Raw genomic sequence first — 19,808 nt, forward strand, 5'->3', positions numbered from 1 at the left:
GAATTTGCTTTGTTTAAAGCAATATTTCTGTAGGAACTAATCTGATTCAAAATTATATATTTAATCTCTCTTTCATCCAGTGATAAAAGATGAACAGATACCAAGGTCAAACTGAAGGTACCTCACCATATAAATAATAAAATACTAGAAAAGACAATCTTTTGGCAATATATAGCTCAAAGCCACGATGTAACACTCCTGTGATTTCCCTTCAATGGTTTAACCTAATGCTTGTCTTATTTGCACCACACTGGGAGCAGAGCTGCTTAAGACCCAGCTTTGCTGTGGCATTACAGCTGCTTCCTGATGTCGCAGGAAGATAAAAATAAATTCTCCATAAAAGCCTCCAAGTGCAAAGAACTGTAAAATGCATTTAAAGACATCAAGTGCACATCTCAAAGTTTGAAGAGAACAAATTGCATTCTGCATTTCTCATGTAAATGTACCGTATGAAAAATAATTATAATAGTAATCCGATTCAATGGAAATAAAGTAGTGTAATATTTATAGTCTGTGCCAGAGTTATAATGACTGTGGGGCGAGAAGTGAAGTGTCTCAGCATGTTCCACATGTTTTTAACACTGTTTCTAAAGGCTCTGGAGGCTATTAAATTTAATGAACCCATCTGCTATGAAATAGAGGTCCAAACATAATCAGTTTTCTCAGTGCCATGTAATACAGATGGCATTCCATGTTACACGTCCCCAGCAGGAAATTTTATGTTCTTCTTTAAGTGCAGGACTTTTGGCTTTGGTTTTGAGGTTTTAAACATCTTTTTGATGTATCACTTATAGCATTTTACAGTGTAAATACCATGTAGAGTAATACACATGAAAAGTGTTAATTCATTAAACTAAGTATTGCTATTTCCTTAGAACAGTTTTTCTGTGACTTTGACAACTAGCAATTAGCTCTCTGTAGTAATACTCTTTGCATAATGCAATCACTGGAAATTGCCCTAATACTGTAAGTTCCAGCATTAGCAGTGGAGGAAAACAAACATGTAATTTATCAAAAAAAAAGTAGTTTCCTTCAAAAAGCTGAAAGATACACATTCTTGTGTCCATAATGTGTGCATAGGTGCTCCCTGTGATAAAACCTTATTTGCATGTACCCTGTTTCCATGGAATAATCATTCTTATTTTAAGTGTCCACACCCCCACTAGGTCCTTAAGGGCTTTATTTTCCTGTGCATGGCCCAGTTTTGATTTCAGGGGTCTCAATTTGTGTGGTTTTTGGGGAGACACTACACCCAGACTCTTGTCTTGGTGTGCGAATGTGGGAACTAAGCACAAATATAAATGGCAGAAAACATTCCCTGCACTGATGAGCACCCTGCTGCTGAGCAGGAGAAAATCAGATGTTCATTTTCTAACATAATAGAACAACATCCATTGTTGTTTTGAGCTGCATCTGAAAGACAATTGGAGTGCATGAAATCTATTCAGTTTAGAGGTTCATTCATTGACTGTCTCCAGAACTCATTATGTTTTTTGACAGTTGACACAGATCTTACTGAATTGAAACAGTTCATGTGTTTCATGATAATTCATTTATTCTAGATCCAGCAGTAAAACAAACAGATTAGAACTGTTTGGGAGAAAATGAGAGTACTTAATTATAGCAACTGAAAATTTTGGGCCACGGAACTCATAAAAGCCTTGGCTCAAATGCTTTCTTTTTTATGAGACAGTCAATGAAGGTTTCCACAGACAGTGCACTAATCACCAGCAAAAAGGGATACTGCACCTCCCTATAAATGCGTGCACAACCTGTTTCTACAGGTTTTTAAGTGTGTGCACAAGCAGCTGCATGGATGGGCACTGTCAGTGGCTCAAGCACTGTCCCAGACCCACGAGGTCCCAGTGCAGGCACATCAGACTGTCGCTGCTGCAGCTCTGAGCTGCAGTCGTGTTCCCATGGAAGCCTCAAGGTGAAATAGTCAGAACTGCTGTACTTTTCCAGGAAAATTAATCCAAACTGAAGTGCTGAATCAAAAGCATTTCCTGGGCTACTTTCTGCTTTTCTCCCTTATCAGAGCCTTCAAAAGAACATTGAGATCTGATCAAAAGATCACTGAGAGCCACTGAGATCTGTAGGGGACAAAGCAGAGCTTGAAGAACCTTATTTTGTGAACAATCCTACCTGGTTTCCTGGCCTGGTATCCATGCATGGGATTTTTCTTCCTAAACCAATTCACTCAAATGTCAAAGTGAGAAAAGAAAATTCCCATGGGAACCTCAGAAGCACTTGGAGGTGATGACATTCTCTGATAAAGACTTGCAAATTCTTAGAGATTAAGAGATACCGGCCACAAAGGGAAGGTTAGAGCATGTAACCAAATCCAAAGTGATACTGGAAAAAAAAGCAATACAGATTTCTAGTTTTTAGTGTATTAAAAAAAAAAAAAAAAAAAATTTACTGTGTGCAAAGTTTCTTATCTCAACTGCTGATTAATGACACTTGCTGACATTCAGTTCTGCAGTGATTACCAATATTTACTCAGTTTAGATGTGCCTGAACATTCTGAACATACTGATGCATTTTAATGCCTATGAGTACTGCAATCTAGAAGTTACTTTTTTGAAATCAAGGCCTGGGGAACCTTTACTGTTATAGAAATGCTAAATATATCCACTTATTATAATGGCACAATTAACTTGTGCCACTAAAAGTATTTGAAGATATCTCTGGGAGTAGAAGCTAGTGGAAATGGGGTACTACTTTATTTTTGTTACTTCATAAAGGCTCTTCTGTGCATTGACCACAAGGAAAACTGTGTGAATGGAAGAAGCACTAAACAGCATTTTAATACCTCACCAGAAAGTCCTGGATAGAAAAATATGCCTAGTGTAACAGCTTGCAGTCTGGAGGACTCTCTTATAACTCTGTCCATATATACATATACATTATATATATATATATAGTGCCTCTCTGGAACTGGTTCATAATCCTCCTCTGTCAGAAGAACTGTATCCTAGATTTTAAATTTTCATGCACAAAACATCTGGATTCTGATGTGAATTGAGTTGAGAGGCATGAGCTTCCCATAATTGCTGCTGTATTTCTGTAAAGAACTTGGATCAGAGTAAAAAGTATGCTTACATAGTACTTGATTTTTTTTAAAGGATGAAGATGAATAAATTTAATTTATTTTACCGTATACGTAATAATGTAATTGTAGCACCCATCATAAGTATTTTAGAAATGGCTATTAAAGGCTTTACTTCAGTGGAGCTATCTCCATTTATTGCCCTATAAGGAGAAATAAGGTTCTTGGTTGCTTTCCTAGGACAGCATCAGCCTTTTAATCAGGAAATACTTTCAAATATTACCTTCTTCAAAAAAAGAAAGAAAATATATTTATATTTACAAATACACATACATACAACAGCATCAGAGGACTCAATCAGAAGACAGGAGGCTGGCTGGTACATATCACAGAATTCAATTCCAACATTTTAGCCTGAAGGTATTGGCAGTACTTCAGCTGCCAGGCTATTGCAAGACTAGCATTCCCAAATATTCTGAAGATGACTTTAGAATTAGTCCAAGATAATCCTCTAAATACTGTTTCCCAGGTGACTGCCAAAACCAAGTACAGCCAGTTCAGCTCCCCACAGACCTAAATTCAATTTTTTTCATAAATCTGTTGTTTCTCCAAGAGCCAGTAACACTTGTTAAAATTGTACCACTCCTATGTCAAAACTCCTGGTTTTGAAAGAAATGAGGATTTACACAGTGATAATCATACTTCCAACATGAAATCCTGGGTTTAAAGGAAACAAACAACTAATTTTCTGATGAAGGGTAACTAAAAATGACCGTAGAAGCTCTCTGGTTAACTCTTCAGAAAGACAGGAAACACTGGGTAGAGAAAAAAGTCCAGGGACAGGAAAAAGGGAAGCATGGAGTCACCAGAGAGGCCTTGTCTCAGTTGCTTTACATCAACCAGCAATCCTGACAGTGCCAAAGGACACAGCCCTGACATGCAAAGGTTGTTCCATGTCATGCTTTCTGCATATGACAACCTGCCAGAGATTTCCACTTCTATAAAGGTCGTATTTTTTCCAATTGTATGTGAAGCTCCTCAGGAATGCCAAAGCCATGTCGAAGAGGCAGCTGTATGAACATTTTGCAGACATCCTCTTACAGGAAAGGTGAACAGACACAGGAATTACATGCTTTGTTTCAGTAGCAAAACTCTTCTGGGAATATTCCTAAATGGTATCAAACACTTACATGAACTAACTTCAGGCTTTCACAGATGCCTTCTTCCTGCACAAATACTGGATGAGAACAGTCTGGGGTGACAAGGGAAGTATTTTCTATCCTGAGATTATTACTGTCCAGCTTCTTTCTGTCTGGATCCTTGAATGTTACAGCCTAATGTTGCCTGCCCAGAAACAGCACAGCTGGCCAGTGAGCTCTTCTGTTTGGGGGGAGTATGTTCCTGCTGTTAGGGCACAGTGACACTGAGTGCAACCATGCAAATGTAGCCCTGGGAATCCAACCCTGGCTGTTCATGCACTGCTGGGCGAGAAGAACATTTAGGCTGTCTGGAAATACACTAATATTTTTAACTGGGAAAGGTCCAAGCAGCAGCCACACAAACTGACTGTGAAAATCAACAAGTTACGGGATAGAGAGGATTATTTTAAGAGCACTTCCAATGTCAAAGCACTAGAGATGATCAGGGAATCCGTCTCTGAAAATAGCACTCAGGCAGCTTTAGCTAAGGCAGAAGCAAGCCTGGTTTGGTAAAAGGTTCCCTTCATTCCTATTTTCAAGTTTTGTATTGAAAATAAAATATTGTTTTCAATATTTTGTATTGTATACCCTAATTTATCCTGTTCCTTTGTCTGTTTGGTTTTTTTTTGTGTGTGTGTGGGGGTTTTTTGTTGTTGTTGTTTTTTTTTTTTTTGTTTTTTTTTGGTTTTTTTTTTTTTTTGTGGTTTTTGAGGTTTTTTGTGGGAAGAATAGGAGGAAAAAGGTAGTTTGTAAGTAAGCAAGCAGATAATGGCATTTTATTTTTCAATTTTTCTTGTAGAATCCAACCCATTAGGGTTCTGAATGGAGCTTTCATGCACTTAAAATATATGTTTAAATGTATGTACACGAGTGCAGGCATGTATATTTATATATGTGAATGTGTGTGTTCACAGTGGCATTGATCTGTTTAGTCAAGAGAGCAGGAAAACAAGGGAGGATAAAGAGAAGAACATGGAAGTGTTTTGACTGCATCAAAATACATTTTGTTTGGATTTATGCAGTTCTATTCTTCAAGATAGTAACAGCTCCATTGTCTTTGATTTTCTGGTTTTCTCAAGATTCCCTCTCTACACTCCCTCTAGTGTTCTTAAATTCACTTGCTTTTACTCACCTCTGCTGTATTCACTTAGCATTTCACACAACATTAAGTTGTTAATTTCCCTTAGCTTTTCCATAACCTACAGGAGAATCCCTGAAAGTTAGACTAATTTTTGAGTATTTTTCTCCCTGCAAAGATCGAGGAAATACAGATTAACAGGCAAAAGCAAGAGTAAAGTGTCAAATTAATTCTGAGACAGCAATCTGTGCTTTGTTGGTGGGTAGAGACTTGGTATTGAGAAAGAAGGAAGATTTTGTTTACAATACTTTTAATGAATGATTCATAGGCAAAGAAAAAGAGTTGCACCAGGACACCACTTACCTGAGTGTCTTCCTGCTACTCTCTCTAGCAAACACACAAACTCCCTTCAACATTCACACACTGATTACTTCAAGCATTTAAAAAAAAAAAAAAAAAAAAAAAAAAAAAAGTGAATGACAACAAGATTCTCCTGTTCATCTCCCCATTTCGTGGGATGCCCTGAAGGCACAGTAATAAAACATATTTTCTGTTCATCTTATCTTGTGGTTCAACAAAAGAAAGAGAGCAAAGGGGAGACTGGATTAATACATTATTTTTAAAAAGGAAACAGAGATAAGCTAATTCCTTCTAAAGCAATTAACTTTATGTTTCTCCTTTATAACTGCAGTTTAAGCACTTATTTTTCATTACTCATGGTCACAAATGAAGACTTGAAAAGGCCTAAATAATTGCGAAAATGAAATAAAAGCTCTGTTTCCAGGGTGGTTTTATATAGATTTAAGACTGAACCATCTAGAAGCAACACAGACTCAAAACAAACAAAACCCACCAAATATCAGAGTGAAGCTGATGAGATTCTCCCACCTTACCCATCAAGTGAAAATTTAAAGCAGGAAGACAGAAACATCTGTGTCATGAGTAATTTGTGATCTTCTATCCATTATATTGAATATTTGGCATCTCCTGAACTAAATGGCAGACATTTGTACAGACTCTTGTTCTATGGATAATATACTAACCAAAATATTTTAATTGGAATAAAGGAAATATAATAAGCAAAAGAAAATAGATAAAACTCCATTTCAGACCAATCCATGAAAATTAACAACTTTTACCTGCAAATCTGATGATTTACCACACACACTACAGAAGTACCACAAGAGCTCAGTCACTGCATAATTGGAAGTTGTGCTTTAACTCTAATATTTCACAGGGATGTCAAGTTAAAATTAGATAATTATGACAATTATTTTAACATATTACCCATTCAATACACTTCAAAAGGCAGAATCTTCTCAATATTCTTCCCCAATATATCACATTTGGATGTTGAATCACCTTTCTACACTAAAACTATTGATTTTTGTCAGTGTGTCTTTATACCCACATATTAATTGACATGTTCTAAAACATGTAGGAAAAATGTTTACTCAATATAATCAATACCTGTTCAATAACCATTTTTGATTAATAAAAGAAATGTAGGTTTGGACATCATAAACTTTAAAATTATTCTGCAACTTATGTTTGCTTCAGTATTTTCTATGTAATTACAATGTATAAATATCTGCTAAAGCTCAGTAATATTGAATTATTTTCTTTTAGCATAAAGATATCAGGTCCCAATTCTTACACTGCACATTCCAGCAACAGAAAGCAGATTCATAATGAGTGTTTGTACCACAAAATTTTTGCTTTATCACACAGACTTACAGTGCTGTCAATGTATGCCTCAGTCCACACGACATCGTGCTCCTGGTCAATGACCTTTGGTCGGCTGAGAACATGCAGATATTCCATAACGTTCTCCTGCACATCAGCCAGGGTAGAGATCTGAGTAAAAAACCCTGTGAAAACGCAATTCCAGGTGAGAAACCAGAGAGAACAAATAAAAGAAGTGCCCAGGAAGAAGTGTGATGTGATTTATGTCTGTCATGTTTTTTGCTTACTTCCAAAAAGAAGATACAAAAGAGGAATATTTCATCAGACCAGCCTCAAACAATAATAATTGGTGAAAACATTTGTCTGTGAAACCTTTGGCCAACCCTCAAGGCCAGGGTTCCCTACACTGCTATGAACCACTGCACTGTCTGTACTAAACTCTTATTTCAAGACCAAATTTTTTGTTTAACGGTTTGGCTTTTTTTCTTTCAATGATCTCTGCTTTACAATTTAGAACTGGCATCATCTTTGCCCATTATAACTCACCTGCTTTTTCCTGTTTCAAGAAACGTGATGGAGCAGAACTACAGTAACAGAATGGTCATTGCACGTGCTCTGAAGCATTCATCCCTACACAGTGTGACTGAAATTCATAAAGTAACGTGATTTACAGGTATGGCAGGTCACAGAAAATGTAGGCTGCAACTAGACTTGTTTGGTTAGGTGATCACAGCTTTGTTAATGCTTTAAAAGATCTCTTCCAACCTGACAGCATTGAGAACAGCAGAGGCCTCAGCTATTTGAACTGTCACCACTCCCTTTTCAGTGCTTAGATGTCAAGTACCTTTACACATCACAACCTTGGCATCTGGAGCCCACATCATGCAATAGTGATGAAGGACTGACAAATTTCAAGGCAAAAATTTCATCAGGCCTTATTTAAATGCATCACTTGCCTTCATTTACTCGCTGTTAATGAGAAAAGACCAACATGAAAGAGGCCTCCCTACAATTTTAATCATTTGACAAGATCACAGCTTCTGTGGAGCTGCAATATTAAGCTTTATTAAGCTCAGCAGAAAGCATGGCAGCTGCAAAGAACGTCTGAGCTGTGTTTTTGTAGATGGGGGCAGTTTTGGCAAGACAGTAAAGATGGCAAGACAGTACAGATGGTCTGAATCTAGAACAATTTCTGAATCAATACACCATCCCCAAATTCAAATGCTACAAAATGGATGTTTCTGCATTAATTTTATTTATGTGTGAATTAAGGCACAGTCAAAGAACCAACTTTTTAGTATAGATCTATAAAATGAAACAAGTCTTAGCAGCATCCTAATGGATATCTTCAACTTGATAATAAAAAAGGAGAAGTGATGCATTGTGTGTGGTTTTTTAAGCTAATTTGATTATAGTATGATCTCAAATATTCCTAGTATGTCATTCTTACCCATAGTATAGTATTCATACTGCTAAAATATTCAATATTCTGTTTAAGGATTTTTTTTTCATTAAGTCCAGTATTGTGTGAGGTTGTTCAATGACTACTACACATAATATTAAGGTGTATTTCTTGCTTCTGAACAGGGCTATTTTTGTCTTAAGGTTCTAAGAGCTTTTTCAGCCACAGAGTAAAACAAGTGACATAAGTTTATTTAGGAAACCTATACTTGAGAAAGCAGAATCCTACATTTATGGTTAAAAAAATCCCAAAATATAGTGTACTTTCTTGAATCAATGGAAGACTCATGAGAAAAAGCAATGTATATGTTACTCTTTCTGAAATGCTGCCTGCTCCAATTTTGGGACCTCAAAGAACAGGTTTCTCTGTCGTGTGAGTAAAGAGCAACACTTCAGTATTTGGTCCTTTTAATTTGGTGAAAAATTCAGTACATAGTCAAAATATGTTTACTGGACAACTATTCACATAGAGAACCTCATAATTTGTATATAAACACATGTACATACTGTGATTTATAAGGCTTTTAATCAGAGATCCAAAATACTTCCCAACGGTATGGATCACTCATTTTACAGGCAGGACCTACATTTTTCCAAAGCAGTTCAGAGTGACTGGATTTTGATACGCCTCTTCTCAGAATTACAATTGAAGCAGAGATCTGTTGGCACTGAGTAGTTTCCAGTGAACAATGTGATCACACCTGCACTCAGGTACTCATATACCTTTTTTTTTTCCTCCCCAGCAGGAAAAAACTCGTGAAGGAAATGGGCAAGATTTGGTAATGACAAGCATGAGAGATGTATAATAATGTGGTAAAAGACAGACACTTAGGCTCTGCATGTGGGCTGCCTTTCCCCATTACACAGTCCCTGCATGTTTGGCTTGTTTTTCTCTAAAATGTCCACCATTAGACTGATAACTTTTCAAAATGCCTCCAGCTGATTTTTACATCGAGTGCAGTTCGTTTCCTGGGCACTGTGCAAAAGAGATGCAATAATCTTGCAACTAATACAATAGCAGAATTTAAAAATCCTCACTAAGGAGTGAATTCATTGTTTCATGCACTGTAAAAGCCCCGTGGAGGTTCCCCCTTTCCGCCAGGAGCCCCTGGAGCAGGTGAACAGGCTCGGTGACTGGCTGCCTGCCACCCCAGAGCCCCGTGCAGGAGGGGCTGGGGTCGTGCTCATCATGGGAATGGATGTCACGGGGGCTCCCTGTACAGAGCTCTCCTCTGCTGATACAATGGTCTGCAAACTGCTGCAGCTGGGGCACAACCTGCCTCGGGGCTCATCTGTCCTCTGCCTGAGCTGGAGCCACCCTCAGCTCCCTGCGATGTAAAGCATCTTTATCCTGTTGCTCTCTCAGCCTCTGCTCAATCCAATCCTTTGTCCATTTTATGATATGCCAAGGGCAGCGATGACCCAAGACAAAATGTTTAAAAAACCAAATAAGTAAAACAGAGGCTGTCAAATTGCTATTGCAATAGTGTATTTTACTGGAAAAAAAAAATCCAAGCTGTTTAGTTAGCAAGTAATGCATTAACTCTCAAACTTTATTTCTACAGCTTTTTGCTGGAAGTGATGCTGAGGGAAAGGAAACGCCTATCATTTCTAAGTTCTAGATGTTACTGCTAATATCTGGCACATGCACACTCAGCACTAGGAAACTTCCACCTTTGTTCACTTCAGAATCTTAGTAAATCCTGTTTTCCTTAATATGCACTTGCTTATGATACAGAAGAGTAAATCACTGCAAATTCCACAAACGACTCTAGAGGGATTTTGGGGGTCTTGAATGTTTTAATGTATTTAAAATGGTTTGGTGTTTTGCTTCATTAAGCGAGCTCCCTCTAGATACGCCCTACTTAAACAGAAAAACGTAACAGAAAAACATGCTTGGGGTTTTTCAAGGTTTCACAATCAGAATTTAGAAGCTAAAGAAGTTTTGCAAGGTGGTGTGAATTTCCCCTGTGACCCATTTTGAGGGAAAGGGCTGCTGAGCACAGTCCAGTCAGCTGGAAACCCTGCAAACAGCCTTCATCTATGCTGTGCTTCCAAGGGGAAAATCACTGCAAGGAAAATTGATTTTAGGGTCATTCACCCTCAGTGACAACAACAAATTTTGGCCCACCCACACAAGGAGTAAACTGCAGTCCTGCTATTCAGCCAGTCTTTAGACCAGCTTTACTACACTCCTCATCTGTTGTGCTGTAATCCCTCATTTCATTGAAATAAAGTGGACAGGCTGTAAGTGAAAACTGCAAGGAAAAATCTAAACCTGAACTGTCTGACCATGACATGCTGTTTCCAATTGTGATTTTCAAAGCCAAACAATATTTAATTAATGATTAGGGGTAGAAGATTTTTTACATTATAAGCTATCAGAGAGCAGGTATTGTAACTATTAAACTGAGAGGGAAATAAATTTATAGGCGTAACAGTCATTAAGCTGTTTAGTTGATTCATATGAGTAAGACTCTGACTCAAAGCATCATGGCTCTGAAAAGAACAAAGTAGTCCTGAAGAATGACAAAGGTGACCACTTTTCCCCTGTGGGAATAAGGAAGACGTGGACCAGATGATCTACTAAGGCTGCCTCCATTGCCTGGTCCTAATTTCTGAGTTGCTGTACTTAGATCTTTATGAATTTGCAGAGCGGGGCTAAAAAGTTAAAAGATTTTGTTGATTAAATTGTCTTCAAAAAAGATGCTTCAAAGGATTCTTATACTATTATTTAAACTAAATTATGGTGTAATATTAGCTGATTAAGACAAGACTTCAAACTGAGTAATTTCCATCAGCTGTACACAACAGTAGTTAAAGAAATAATGACTAAATGGATAGCACCTGATGCTATTCATCATAATGTGATGTGGCACAATGGAAAAAAAGAACTTTTTTTTTTTTTTTTTTTTTTCCTCAATAGGAAAGAAAAAGGAAAACCTGAAGATTAGCTGGGGTTTGGGGCTGTTCTTTTCCTGAATCATTCCTACTTATACTGGTCAATCCTTTTACTGCAGCATCTCAGCATTTTGAATGTTTAATGCTCTTTTCCTTAAAGGATATAAACCAGTTTTTTCAATTACACTGTCAGCTCCTCAAGGGAAAGGATGTCTGGTGTTTTACAATCCTGCCTAACTCAGCAGGATTGTACCCAGTGTTCTTAGAAACCAAACTCACTCTGAGTAAGAACAGATAGAAGAGAACAAATGCTTTGAAATGAGTTTGTTCTCTGAACAAAAATTTAAGACCACATAGTTTAAAAACTTCATACCTATTTTAAGGAAGAAAATTTCAAATTGGGGTTTTTTATGTTTAAATTGTATGTTACAAGATAATGAAGTATTTTCATTTTGTGGGAAAAAGAAAACAAACCGTCCTCTCTGATTAGTGCCATATCTGTAGAAGGGTCAGATGTGCAGGAGGGCTCAGCTCAGGGGTTTTGAAAAAAGGATTTCACAGAAGAAGGTTAACCAACCTTTGTTAGCACAGGCCATCCACTTCAGGTTATCAGCAAATGCAGCTTCCCTTCCAATCAGATAGGTAAAAATACGGACCTGAAAGTAAAATGCAAAAGATAAAGCAATTAATACTGCATTTAAAACATATCTAGTGGAACTTCAGATACAGGTGTGTAATTCACAGGAAAAACCCTAAGAAGGTATTACTGGTTAAGCAGTACAGTAGCTTAAAAATATATTTTTGCCAGTAATGTCTTCCTGACAAAATGTGGTTTTTGTTCTGTGTAACAGAATGGTTGATCTTTTTGAATGTGTTTAATATCTGACCTTTAACTACAGTTATGCTTAATTTGTAATTAAGAATAAACTAAAACCATTGGTGTAAAAAATGGTATGTTTTAGACAAATCTGTTCTGCACTTATGAAGTCAGAAAATTTTTATTATGTAGGGGAAGAGGCATTTAACTAGCAAATACTTCTGTAGATAAAGAATCTGCAACACCAGGCAAGATAATTCCCCTCAGTTTTCAAGGTTTATATGACACGATATCATTGTCACCACAGAGACAGGTACTCAGAGACAGCACTTCAATATAATTTAATTCATTTGGAAATTTTTTAAAACTTCTAATTTTTCCCATTAGCATTTTTCCTCATTCACAAATGATAATATTTGTAGAATAAACCAACTTTATACTAAGTTCCCATAGGTTTTTATTTCCCCACAGAAGTAGTTATAAAATACTCTGAAAGTCTCCCTCTTTACTACCAGTTGTGACACCCTATTTTCTCACTGCCCTTTTATCCATTTTCTTAATGGCCACATCCTGTTTCTAGGTACACATGGTGCTTTGTGTTATCATCATGCCTAGAGACCAGATTCCAATCACAAAACTTTCCCCAGGCTCTCAAACATAAAATATTCACAGAACTGAATTGTGATTTATGTGGTTTAAAAAGTCTACACACTGATGGTGTAGTGTTGCAAGTTTGAGTCCAACAGTCTGCATAATCCAACTCTAAGACTCTAAGGAACACAACATTAAACAAAAGAATGGTGCTTTTATACTTTGCTGATTACTATGAAAGCATTAATAAAGAAATTCTTTGTTCTGCAAAGACACTTGAAAGTGCACAGTGAGATTTATAGTCTCAAAATACAGCATAAATCACTGTCATGTTTTATCTTCCTGCAAATGATGCTTGAAAATAGCCTATGATGAGACTGAATACTCTGATTTATACTTAATGATCTGCTTTAATCTAAAGAGGATCAAACTAGACTGTGTTCCTAATAAAAGGAGACCAGCCTTATCTAAACAGATGAGCAGTAAGCATGATAACAGGCACAGGCAGCAAAATAACCCACAAAAAATAAAATTTCAACAAACTGGTAACATGGATCATCATGAGGAATGGGCTGTCTCTGAGTTTCTGTTGCAAGGATTTTAATGATTTTTTGCTGAGTATATTTTCTATATCTAGTTTACTTAGTTTTGCTAGAAAATATTTTAAGCATGATAAAAATCTGCTAATTGTAATTACTTGAAAAAAATAAAGGAATCTATAAAACAGAGCTAGAAGGTGAGTGATCCAAATTTATGAAGCGCTGTTTCCTTCCTTATCCCAAGGTATTGTGTGCTTTCCTCCACACACTTTGCATGGTACATGTTATACAAGTGATATTTACCATGGACAGCATGAAGTGAAATATACAGTGAAATACAAGTCACACTATAATTTTAAAATACCCTTTCTATATTGCTCATGAATTAATAGAATGACTATTATTCATGGTAGCCTTGAAAGAAAATAGCCACGACAGGTTCACAGGAAGGTATTTTAGTTAAAATTAAAGCTGCTGATACTTTAAAGTTTTCCTTCTACATTGACCTTAAAGACACATGAATAGGTATTGCAAATATTGTTTAATTCTTCATTCAGCATAGTGAGAAAAATCCTCAAGATCAGTTCTGATGGAAAACAATTCTGATTATTCCTCTACTTCTAAAAGTTTCATTTGATCAAGGCATTGAACTCACCTTCATAAACTTAACTCACTGTGAGCTTACAGTGAAAAGCATTAACCATACACTGCAGAAGAATCCCAGAATCACAGAATTAACTAGGTTGGAAAGACCTTTGAGATCATCGAGACCAACCCATGACCCAACACCACCTTGTGAATCAGACAAGAGAGCCACAACACCCAGGCTTTGCTTAAACACCTCCAGGGATGGAGACTGCATCACCTGCCTGGGCAGCCCATTCTTATAAAACAAAGATTTGGCTTATTATTTTCTGCTTTCAGAGACAAAAGCAGTGGCTTAGGTAATAAAATATTAGAACTGGTAACTTGCATGAATAATTCTACATTCTAAATCACATTTTTCAAAACAAGCTTGGTTCTACACACCTTTTAGACTAGTTTTAGTCTTCTGGATTGGTATTCTAAGTGATAATTCTGGATGAATAACACCAATAAAAAGGAAAAAAGTTACTGTGGTGACAGGTTTTTTTTACTGCAGATACATAAAAAAATATAACTAAGTCAGTATTACAGAAATACTACATTAATTTGGGAAGATAAGCTCAAACTACTTCAACTGCTGTCCATGGATGAGACCTGTGCAGTGATGGGCTATTTATGGTGCAAAACAGGACACACAGCATTGCAATAACCACTGAAATTGAATTGTACATTGATTAGACATTAAGGACCAGATTTAATATCCATCCATATTTTCAGATCTCAGGCAAGATACATGTTGAAAGGTAAAGCTGCTAATAGTGACCACCGAATTTTCTTCTTGTCCATGTGAGGTAACTGAATGGAAAGTGTGTCAAACCAGTCCTGCTCTGCAAAATGATTGCAGAAAATGCTTACTTTACTCAAATAGCCCACATATAGCACTAACATTGTGTAGTCTGCTGATAAATATGTATAGTATTATAGTAAATACGTCTATTATAGTAAATATATCATATGCTGAGGCATATGATTAAAATCTCTGTAATTAATAATAGATCAGGAAGTATAAGGTATGTCTGTCTCATTCTGTTGTTTTTATTGGACCTTGGAGAAAAAAAAAATAGAACCTATTAGCTTTAACAGATATGTGCACTATGCAGACACACACTGATGCACCTGTGTTGGTATCTTATGTTTTTAGCAGGACGCTAAAACTTCCTTGGAATCCATAAGGAGAGCATGCTCAGTCAAGGGAGACTGAGTAAATTCAAAGTTGTTACGGGCACCTCCCAGAAGATCCAGTAACAGCATTTACATAGTCTACATATGCTCTGGCTGAGAATAAGACAAATGAGAAAAACACCTTTGAATATCCAAGTGCTGTGACTGAATCAAGAGACCACTTCCATCAGAGAAGGAATCTGCCTCAGAGGGTTTAAGTACCTCTCTGGTGAAAAAAAACATTATAGAAAGAGAGCCCTTCAGTTCTGGATAATTTTGAAAGCTTTACAAGATACTTGAAAGAGATACCTGAATAAAAATATTTTCTATGTCTCACCTGCAAAGTATTATATCAACTATATTAAGGCTTATCATGAATTATTAGATTTGGAGAAAGAAAACGTTCTCAGGCAGATGCACTAGTCTTGAATTTCTATATCCTATCTACAGAAGTGAAAACTGTAGATGTCAGATTCTCTGAACACAAAGCAAAGCTTACTCCAAGAGGAAAAACTTGAACCTTTAACCTTTTCAATTACACTTGCTGTTTCTGCACAGTAGGTGCTGTAGGCTGCTATTTTTAAGCCAAGGTGCACAGAATATGGAGTGAGAGCTGAAAGAAACTGAAAGGACAATGGAACTAGAAACTTTATTAGAGCTTGTGACTTTCTCACTTCATATTTTTCTGAAGCAAGTGTTGAATGGCAAAGAATACCACTTGAGATTGATGTATTTTAATTATATTTAGAACAGCAGCTGTGGAAACCTCCCACATGTTACCTTCTTATTATGTCTCATTCCTGACCTGGAAGGGTCACTCCCTGGAAAGAGACTCTGTTCGGTTCCTCTTCTCACTAAAAGATTGCTGCAAAAGCTCAAAAGGTTCCAAACTGTGGAATCAAATTCATATTAGGCAACCAACTAAATTCCACAGTGCATTTTATGATGGTCACTTCTCTGCACTCTGGTCCAAACCAGCAGTCCACAGTAAACTAGTGAGAAGCACAAGGGGTTGCTCTCTTTTCTTTGTTGCAGCCCCTCAAATTTTGAAGAATAAGAGTATCGTTAGTAAATTTCTTGCTTTTACAGCCAGAGAATATTCTGAAGTTTGAACCCTTAAACTCTGGACTGAAGGTTTATCTAAAATCTCGGAGATGCATACACTCAACCATTAGTGAGGAAAGCTAAGAATGATGACTTAAATGACAGCTATTTCAGTGCTAAGCACTCCATCTGAAATATCCACTGAACAGTTCCATCCATTATGTGTGGGCTCATCTGCAGTCCCTGAACTGTCCTCACCTCTGAAACTCCATTAAACCTTCAGCGTAGGGAAGAGAATAGGGACCTTCTCCCATCTCTGTTAAGCAAGACAAGTCAATCTGCAAGATTCTACACAATGAAACTGTGAATTCATATCTGTGTGCCAAACAGCTGCTAAAACAGTATTTCCAGAAACTTAAAATACTGTGTGGGAGGGGAAATGGGACTTCTGCTTGAAGCTGACAGTGCAGACCTCTGTTTGCAGCTGCAAACTATTTCATGGACACCTTCAGCAAAACAGTCTTTCCTTTCTGGCTCAGCAAGAAATAAAAATAATCCTGTGGCAAGAGCTATGGAATTTAAGTGGGATATAGGGACAAAATTCAAGTTCCTGTAGTGATAATCTGTGGTGGTCCAGGAACACCTCAGCTATTCTCTGCACAGAGGAGCAAATGGACTGACTGGGAACAATGGATCAATGTGAGACCAAGCCATTGTCTGGACTCCTAAGCAGCCTCACAAAAAAGAATTGATTTAACTGCTACAAGGGCTCTCAAGGTGAGAGCTCTCAAGACAGCTTTTCACAGGCACCTCGTGCTTCCCATCCAACATTACATTGGACTTGCCACTACTTCCAGATTAGTCTTCGACACCACTCTTCTTCAAATAATCTCATCCTCCTAGTCTTCTCTCTCCAAAATCCTTTTGTACACCTCACCTCAGAAGACACCAGTGGGAAAAGGGGGAACTCTGTTGGTCCCAGTGTTAAGGAGATGGCACAACCCCACATTTTCCTGTGAGGAATAGTCTGGATGCAGCCATAAAGGATTTTGAGAGCCATACCGTATCCACTCATCATAATCAGTAATATGCACAACAAAAAAAAATCTGAACAGGCCTCAGGTCTTTACCCAAGAAACCTTTCCAAATCTGAAAAGGGAAAAATGTTGACCTTATAAAATGTATCAATGTGAGATGCATTATAGCTACTAACTTTAACTGATACACAATCAATCCAAAAAAACCCACGAAATTCAAAGTGTATTCAGTGCATCTGGTTGTTGCAAAGGGCATAACATACAGGGTTGTGAACAGGGATGGGAAAAGAGAAATAGAAATATAAAGTCACTCTTGAACCTTCAATTTATCTCAAAATATTTTCATAGCTCTTTTAGACTTCAGTTCACTTTTTATTATGAAGTAGTAAAAAAAACAAAACCAAGCAACTATTTGCATTGATAAGTTAACAGGAAATTCCATGAAGACAATGATCTAAATGCACACAAAATTCTTTGGAGAAGGGGTGTAAAGCCCTGTGATGCAATGTTAGACAGCACCACCTCAATATCTTCTGTCCTGCTGGAGAACTTTGCCCCGTGAGGTGCTGAAAGCCTCAACTTGCAGTGCACTCAGAGCAAGGAAGCCATGAAATTGAAGACATTACCTCATGAAATTGAATCCTGAAATGTTAAGTTACTCAGTAAAAGGTTCTTCATTGTTAATTTTCCTCCTGCTGTATTCAAAATACCTCTTCTGGGAAAGTTTACATTTATACATTTCCTCATGTTTTTTCCTTCCTACATTTGCACACTGTACCCAGACAATCTTACAATAATGTTTTGCATTACAGTGATATTGAAACTCCATACATTGTACCCTAGACACTGATGGGACAGTTAGCAAAAACAAACCCCAAATAATTGAAACATGTATGTCACTGGAAAAGAAGACGTAAGCAAAGACTGCAAGAAAAACACTCATCAGGAAGCTGAGCCCTGCTTGCCCAAACATCCACATCCCCAAGAACTCTCAGCATAGACATACCTCAGAAATTTGTGCAGGAGAAAAGGAAAAGAGTGCTGCAGTTAATCCCTTGGGGTCAGGGGACAGCAGCATTGTGTCACAATCACCTGGGAGGAGCATTTCTGGATCTGCTCTCTGGGTCTAGGGCTGCTGGGAGCTTTAGGAAAACTCAAACAAGCCACAAGTTTTACATGAGACATCAAGTGAGGATATTTCTTCTAGCCCTGAATATGTGCTGACATACTTTGCTGATTTATAGAAAATTATAATGCAACTGAGCATTTACAAAGAATAATTCCCCACTGTGAAAATTCACTCAAGAAGTAAGAAATATTGCTAGCAGGGAGAGATGGGATTATGCTGTTTACACTGTGCAAGGACAGAGGAGGTGATGAGAAAGTGACCACCTCAAGGCTTATTAGCACAGGGATCATTGTTTCCCTAAAAGAGTTTGATGATTAACATAGCTGTGAAAAAACAAAAAACAAAACAAAAAAACAAAAACAAAACAACAAAAAAAACCCCAAAAAAACAAAAACAAAACAAAAAAAACCAACACAGGATTTTTACATGGGACACAAGTTTTAGCCATTTTACACATCCTTGATTATTGGTCATACTGCACTGAATAAGATCAGCTCCTTCACAGGTGGCACAAACAGCGCAGCAGGAGCTAAACAATAAATAATATGCAAAGATGTGGCAGAGCAAAAACGTTAAATGGTATTAAATAACCATTTAAGAGATGGTATTTGAAAGCAGAACAAAAAACTTTCACAAAACAGGTCTAATAAGCATCCAATCCTCTCTAGCTCTCCTCCTGCTTTGTGTGCAGCACATGTTAATGATGGCAAACAGGCAGCCTATAATGTACTAAGTGTGGTACAACAATGTGTAGCTTGAATGTACTAAATTCTTCTTAGCAGTTTAACAAGTCAATTCAGCGAACACAATTCTCACAGATTTTGAGAATATTAACCTTTTTGGCTAAGACCATGTCTAGGAAATAACATCCCAAAGACTACTCTTCAAAATAAAAAACCAAAATCCTGAGATCACCCCAAACCAGCTTGTTGCCTTTAATGTAACATCTATTTTCAGCATGAGCTATAACTGTAACAAATTATTTTGAGCCCCATGGGGCTGTGTTAGAAATATTTCTGCTATATAGAGTGTGAATAAAATCTTTAAACAGCCCCTTCATATATTGTGTAAGTACTACAGATTAATACTGAAGAACTATTTTAGAAATATTTTCCTGAGTTTTTAAAAAAAATTATTTATTCTGCTTTTTATATCATTCAACTGGTACATCCAACCATGGTACAATGACTTCAATTACATGGGGTATAGGAGGGAGAGGAAAATTTTAACTCACTTTTTTTAAACTTTCAAATGTTACCTGACATCAGTTTTCTGTCATAACAATGTTACTATTTCAAAGTAAAATGAAACAGATTTATTGGAGCTAGGAACAAATTCTATGCTATCATCTGAAAAGCAAAGGAAATTTTCAATTCCATTCTTGATTTGCAAGATTCCAGGTCAGTCATTACAAACCATTAACAAGTCAATCCTAAATGAACTACCCAAGCATAATTCAACTATGCCT

The 19,808-nt window shown here is 37.1% G+C and overlaps 1 protein-coding gene across 1 annotated transcript in view; it reads right to left on the reverse strand.

Annotated features, from left to right (window-relative positions):
- Positions 1-19,808, reverse strand: part of CACNA2D3 (calcium voltage-gated channel auxiliary subunit alpha2delta 3) — a 389,621-nt gene that overhangs the window by 129,150 nt on the left and 240,663 nt on the right. The window contains exons 12-13 of the mRNA XM_041463788.1: positions 11,955-12,033; positions 7,067-7,200 (exon numbers count right to left, since the gene is read on the reverse strand). Coding sequence (XP_041319722.1) covers positions 7,067-7,200; positions 11,955-12,033 — 213 coding nt within the window. The remainder of the gene's footprint in view (positions 1-7,066; positions 7,201-11,954; positions 12,034-19,808) is intronic.

The sequence above is a fragment of the Pyrgilauda ruficollis genome, unplaced genomic scaffold, assembly GCF_017590135.1.
Source record: "Pyrgilauda ruficollis isolate IOZ18807 unplaced genomic scaffold, ASM1759013v1 scaffold10, whole genome shotgun sequence".
Taxonomy (NCBI): Eukaryota; Metazoa; Chordata; class Aves; order Passeriformes; family Passeridae; genus Pyrgilauda; species Pyrgilauda ruficollis.